The 7066-nt window shown below is 41.3% G+C and overlaps 1 protein-coding gene across 2 annotated transcripts in view; it reads left to right on the top strand.

Moving 5' to 3' along the window:
- The window catches only part of Arhgef38 (Rho guanine nucleotide exchange factor 38), a 131263-nt gene that overhangs the window by 77404 nt on the left and 46793 nt on the right, over positions 1–7066 (top strand). For both annotated transcript variants that reach the window (NM_001427634.1, XM_087620624.1), the window contains 1 exon segment: positions 2778–2925. In NM_001427634.1, coding sequence (NP_001414563.1) covers positions 2778–2925 — 148 coding nt within the window.

Genomic DNA, 7066 nt, shown 5'->3' with positions numbered 1-7066 from the left:
CATCTTATGGGGAGGCATGAGCTTGTAAGAGAAGAGACAAATCAACAGGAACATTAAATGAGAAGAACCTGAATGCATTTACATCCGTGAGGGGCAACAGCCTATCAGGAACAATGACGTCAGGACACAGACTGTGTTTGGAAAGTTGCTTTTAAAGGCAATGACTAAAGACATTTAAAATAGAGTTAGTGTTCAGTTGAGTCTTGTTTGTTTGTGTTTGTGTGTTTCTCTCCTTTGCAGGATAGTTGCTTTGAAGGAGATGTTACTGCAAAAAAAAAAAAAAAAAAAAGGCTTCCGTTGTAAAATTTATGAAAAACGAAGATGGTAGTTTTGTTTCATAGGATGCTGGTGCCGTTGTGTCAGGCTGCCAGAGTGAAATTACCTTCCCTGGTCTCGGTTCACTCCTTTCTCCCCTCTTAATCATCCCTCCAGCACACATATATTAGACTGAGCAGTTGTCCTTCACCACTGAAGAAATGCAGCCAAGACTTAACGTTACCGTGGAAACAGAATCACTTTTGGCTGCAAGACACCTGGCTTCATCAGCACTATTATGAAGCAGAATGGGCTGGGAGGGAAATCAAATATTCTGCCCACCAGTGCTATAGCTGGCCTCTGGGTGAATAAATGACTTTCAATTAGAGTACTTAAATGTATTTTAACTTCAATAATTATTATTAGAGCCCCAACAGAATTTGACTCGGAGATTTCAAAAAGAAAAAAAAATAGCTTTCGCTATGAAGGGGAGAGCTAGCTATTCAGGGGCACTTCTGTTAAAGAACAGACAGGGGCATTTGCAAGCGATGGCTCACTTGCATGGAAAGCAAGTATTCTCTTTGTTTCTTAACTTTCTGATTTAGCCATATGCATTTGTCAGGCTATCTTTCTTCCTCCTCCTCCATGAATTTACTTGCATTCCTCTCTTCCTTTCTTTCTGTGTGGACTGCTATCTTAAAGGGCAGATCTTCAAAAGTTATGCTAGGAGAAGGATCAGCCCAGTTAAATCCCAGAAATAGCAAGAATCCTTCATCCCTTCAGCTGTAAAAATGTACAGTTCACTGGGTTAATTCCAGGTCACCCAAATCTCTCTCTCTCTCTCTCTCTCTCTCTCTCTCTCTCTCTCTCTCTCTGTCCAGAATCTGGATGAAAGCCATAAATGAGTGGGATACTTTAGAAATATCCCAAACGATATGAAAGAAAACAGGTGTAAAAATAAATAAAGAGAACAACAAAACTATTCCCGAAATCACCACTCGAGCCCTGGTTTCTAATTCTGACTTTAACAGTCTTCCCACCTCAGCCAGCATTCACCAGAGCTCTGGAGTGTGAGGACTGAAAGCCAGGGACACTATTTGGCCTGTAAGCCCAGCACTGTCACCTCCTAGAAGGACTTGAGAAGAATCATTTATTTGCTTCCAACTCAGATTTATCCACTCTGAATTTGTACAAAGAGCCTCTTATCTCTTTGTGCACGGAGAGAAAAGAGCAGTTCGACGTATAAAACATGTTTAACCTGCTCAAGACAATCTTGTTGCTACAGGGAGATTGGCTTTCTTCTATACTATAGACAGTATGTCTACATCACTGCCATCCATTCAATCAGGCTATTGAAGTCAATCAGCCTCCAAATTACTGATCTCAAGCTTAAAATGCTTTTGGGCAATAGATCCTGTCTCATGTTTCCTGTACCTTACCCTTAACATCTAATGCTTAGACTCAGTTTTAAGTGCTTGAATGAGTGATTAAATCAGACTGGCATTTGGTATCTAGAAGGACCACTATATTTCTAATTATATCACCGTATCAAAGAGGATTCATTCAATGTCTGGACACAGTTGGTCTAAGCTGTTTCATGAAGGTACTCTCCTAACACTGCTTCACAATGCTATCCAACTGAACTTTACAAGGAATAATTGACCATCCTTTCTTCTTTTATATGTAGAGAAATGTTCTGTGTGTCTAAACTCATTCTACGATTTAGTTTTATGTCACATGTGTGCAAAGGCTTACAAAGGCCAGAAGAGGGCGCTGAGTCTCCTGACTTGGAGTTAAAGGCAGATGTGAGCCATGTATGGTATGGGTGTTGAAAATCAAATTTGGGTCCTCTGGAAGATCAGCAGGCACTCTGAACTGTTGAACCATTTCTACATCCACATCCCTATTCGTCTTTTCTCTAAATTCTGTTTACCTTCCACAGAATCTTAGAAAATGTTGTTAGTAGACTAAATATCAACAAAGCAGCATACCTTATATTTCCTATCGTTTTGATAAGTCAACAAAAACCTTTTCCCATTTTCAACATTTATTATGTATATGTTCTACTCTGAGTTTTGCACACACTACATGTCTTAGTTGTAATTATATCTCAATGAAATTGAGTCTCTTGTAGCTGGTAATTTATACATGAGGAAACAGAGCATCGAAATCATTTTCTTAGCTGTCAAAGGCAGTCAGTAGCACAGCTTGATTTAAACATGGGCAGACCACTCTAATCTCGTCTGCTCTTAACAGTGATTCTTCGCTCCAGCCCATTAGCTCTTCACCATTTGCTTTATAAAAGGCAGAAAAGAAGAAAGGGAAGGAGAGAAGAAGAAGTGGGGGAAGCTGGGAGAAAGAAGAGGAAAAGGGAACGGTCCACTCAATGCCTAGCCTCTTTCCAAATAAAGTGGGGATCAGCGGGGACAGACGATTTTTTGCGATACTCAACCTTGAGTAATAGCGCATGAAGTGCCGCTTTGGTCTGACGAGACCATTTTGTCTTTGTTTATATTGCTCAGGAGAGGTATTCTTGCAGATTAAAGGACCGCTGGAGGATGTTTATAAGATCTACTGCTATCACCATGATGAAGCGCACAGTGTTCTAGAGTCCTACGAAAAGGAAGAGGATCTGAAGCAACATTTGAGCCACTGTATCCAGTCCTTAAAGTAAGGCCCCTTTCAATCGGCAATTCCCATCTACTCTGATTGCTTACCGGGGGTCACTTGCAAAGAACCGGATTGAAAGGTCACATAGAGCCAATGTTTTACAGGGCTTGCCCCGATGGCTGCGTTATGAAAAGTTGATGTGCTACAAGCCAAGATCAGTTTTTCTTCCTCCTTGACAGGATGACTAAAAATAACACGGGAGACAAAGATTGAAGGCCTTGTAGAGATGGGGGTGGGGATGCTATACTGTCAAACAGTAGTTATAAAATAAACCCGCTGTTCATGCATTCTCAAGAGCCAATGGGGAGCGGGCTGGATACATAGTGCACTTCCTGAATAGTCTTCCGTGCTGCCCAGATTCACCATGGTGAGATTGCGAGGATCATTAGGACACCGATAAACTTAGCTTCGCGGCGACTAGACACTCTGCCGCCCTCACCGGAAACATGCGAGGGGCAGCATGGGTATCGCATGACGGTGTATGTGATATGCATTATTTTTTCCCAAAATAAATACCTATTCGCTATAAAATCTGAACTTATCCATTTGAATAAGAGTCTTAGAACTCTTGTTAATCCCCAGGCAACTAATAATCACTGATATTATCTGCTGTAAAAGGGGACTATGAGCCTGTGCTTGATCTGACTTTCCAGATGAAGCCAGCCTCATATTGCAAGCATCGCTTCCTAGCGTATGGCATTTAGAGCTAAACTCACCCTCCTTTTTCTCATCTTGTCACATTTTCCTATGGCCTTTACCCTCTTAATGACTCTATACTGTCAAAAGGGCTGTATTTTGTGTACTGGGCTGCATCAGGTTAGGGACTGACCAGTTTCGGGAAGTTGAGGTGTCCCAGTCAAGATGTAGCAGTCTGAAACTCTAGTATACCTTTGTGTGTTCTGTTGGGTGGGATTTGGAAGGGAAAGGGAATTCCCGCTTTGATAGAACTCTGTAGCAGCACTGAGGTACAATGAGGAGACCACCCTGGACGACTTTCCAGGCTTCAAAACTGAAAATTAGTTTAATTTGGTCCTCGTGGCTTAAAACAAAACAAGACAAAAACAAAACAAGCAGACAAAAACCCTTTGATATAATTTCAACTTTATTGTCCTCTACTGGCCAAACACTGTAGGTCTTCAACATTTTTCCATATCTAAAGAAAAGAAAAAGAACATTTATTGAAGGCTTGTGTCATGAGGTGTATACATCTACATGCCAGAAATGGAAATAAATAAAACTTTATACTCCCCAGGAGTCAGCGTTCACAGATAATTCGTGCATGTGTGTAGTGAGCAGCTCTGGCTAGTTTTGACTATTTCAGTGTAGGTCAATGTTACCATATCAGACTGAAGAAAAGTTAAATAAGCTTATATGTGAAGAAAAAGTCCTCTCCACAGATATGTATTTTTATCCTCACGTAAGATAATGGTGTCCTGCTTACCAAAAGAAAGCCTTCTTGCCTTAACTAAGAGGAAAGATCTAATCCAATAGATGTCACTTTCCTTCAGGTTCTAGAATAGTAGGGGGAAAGAAATCACCTAACACATGAAGAACTGGCTTCTTTGATTACCTTCGGTCTAACACCAGTGCCTAAGGGACCTGGAGAGAAAGGGAGCTGGGGCCCATAGTCATTCTGACTGCCTGCCTCTCAGAAGCCGTTCTGGTGAGGGTAAGCATATGTGCCTTCAATAACCTGATTCCTAAGAGAACAGAGACTGCTATAGAATTCTCTATGTAGCACAGCTCAATACGGTTTTCTTTAGAAACAGTTAAAGACGGAGGGAATTTTAGAATCTCAAATTTGCCTTCAGACCTAATTAATAACTTGGGTGATTTTTTTTTATTTTGAGCTTCAAAATTATTATCCCACAATGAGTTCAATTTTGTGTACTCAGAACCATTTTGACTTTTAGAAATAATTTGGCCTGCCCAACTCTGTTAAGGTGTAAAATGCACAAAATCCAAATAAAATGGTATTGGCAGAGCCATTTCTTAAAGGAAAAGAAAAATCAAAATAAAACAGTTTAAATTAGAGCTGTTCTCCCCAGTGCAGCCTTTCCGTGAAAATAAAGTCAATGGTGAACGGCGCGGGTCTGCCTGCAGGCTGAGTGCAGAAGCATTATTGACGTTGCTATAATACTGACCTCAGCTGAGATAAGGCTTTAAATTCTGAGAAACAGGTTTTCAAACAGGTTTATAGGCCAAAGAGAGTCCCGAACACCCCCAGGCCCCGGTTTCCCTCACCAAGTAATCGGTCAAAGCTATTACTGTCGTTCTGCCTTTTCCTACTGGCTAAATGAAGGAGCGGCTGCCCTTCCTAATGAACATTAGCCACAAACTCCATTTCCAACAATGTGAGGGACACTGAAACGAGGGTTTGAAGCAAAACAGCCACGTGGGAGGTAGCTTCATGCCTCAGAAGCTAAAGTGGATTTTTTTTTAAAGCGACTTAGGTTACATTTTAGCTAAAATTAAAGTATGTTTATGGAGGGCCTCATAAATATTTATTACGAGTACTGGATAATGTTGAAAATGTTTTTCAATATATACTCATGGTTCTCGCCCCCCAGGAGCATAAACTCTACTCAGAGATAAACACCAGCTGGAACGCTTACCCAGCAACACAAAGTTGATTTATTTACTATCTCAGTAAGTTCAGGTCAAGACTAACCTCCAAAGGGGTGGCAGACATAGTGCCTGGGTCTGTATGAGATTCAAGCTTAGGAACCTTGGTTATTCTTTGAAGCCCATTATCATTTATAAGAGAAAATTGTATTTGAATCCAGAAAATTAGTTTTGAAGTGTTAGTGTGTAAGTTTGCAAGTGCCAGATGCACCAAGGATGTGTGTTAGCAGGGAGTAACTTTTTTAAAAAAGAAGGGAACGAGGGTTCCGGGATTAAGAATACTGGCTACTCCTATAGAGGACCTGAGTGTGCTTCCCAGTGCCCACATGGTGGCTCACAACCATCTGTACTGCAATTCCAGGGACTCCGATGACCTCTTCTGACCTTTATGGACATCTGGCGTTCACATTTCTAGGGTACACATACACACCGTAGACAAAATAGTCATACATATAAATTAAATATTTTTAATTAGAATTATTCAGAAATGCATGTGCATTTGCACCTGCCATCTAGAAACTGGACATTTGGAAGCTCTTTTTATCCAGCAAGGGGTGTTTAGCAGGGTAGCAGGAAGGACCCCCAGGATTACCTGCAATGCTGTGTGAATATGTCTCTAAGGGTCTAGAAGTTGTTTTCTGAGGGCCTCATTACTTTGCCTTTACCATTACTGAAGATGGTAAAACTGGGCAGTTGCTTAGCTAGAGTAGAACCCTGTCTGTTGCCTCTTTCAGTTTCTCTAGTTAGAAATGTTACTAAGGCCGTTGCTATATGTCAATGGTCCTAACAGTCTTTAGTTTGTGAGGAAATAAGAACTTTTCTGAGTGCTTTGGTGGCTGAAGTCCATATTTCTAGCCTCCTCTCTTAGTATTACAAATTAATCTGTATTTATCTTTTGGCTAACAAAGGTCCCGTGCTCAGGAGGCATTCTCTAGGCATTAACTCTCTAGGCATTCTGCTCACACGGCTCCTGTGGCCTTCCCACCTGGGGAAGCAGCAAAAATCCCATGCAGTGAACAGGCTAAGGGGCGGTGCCCGTATTCATCCACCACCTCCTCCTTTCATTCTAAAGGAAGGGTCCCAGGTAAAAATCAAAACCACTTTCGGAAATTCTTCCAGCTCTTTGCGGTATGACATTGGTTGAAAACGGACCATAATCTTTAAGGGATGGCCATATAAAACCTTTAATTCATGAGTCAAATTATAATGAGCATAGCAGGAGAGGGAGGAAATTATTTCATCCTGTAAATAACTTCTCCCTAGACTGTTCATGGCTGGAATCACCTTCTGAAAAGCTGCAAAATCTATCTTAAAAAAAGAGTGGTTCTGGGGTTGGGGATTTAGCTCAGTGGTAGAGCGCTTGCCTAGCAAGCACAAGGCCCTGGGTTCGGTCCCCAGCTCCGGAAAAAAAAGAAAAAAGAAAAAGAAAAAGAAAAAAAGAAGAGTGGTTCTTCTTTAGTGGTGAGAAAATCAGGTGAAGTTATAACGCAGTGCTCGCTCCTTACAGAACATGGCT

Source organism: Rattus norvegicus, chromosome 2, assembly GCF_021556685.1.
Source record: "Rattus norvegicus strain SHRSP/BbbUtx chromosome 2, alternate assembly SHRSP_T2T, whole genome shotgun sequence".
In the NCBI taxonomy this organism is placed as follows: domain Eukaryota; kingdom Metazoa; phylum Chordata; class Mammalia; order Rodentia; family Muridae; genus Rattus; species Rattus norvegicus.
This window is presented reverse-complemented; position numbering and strand designations above follow the sequence as displayed.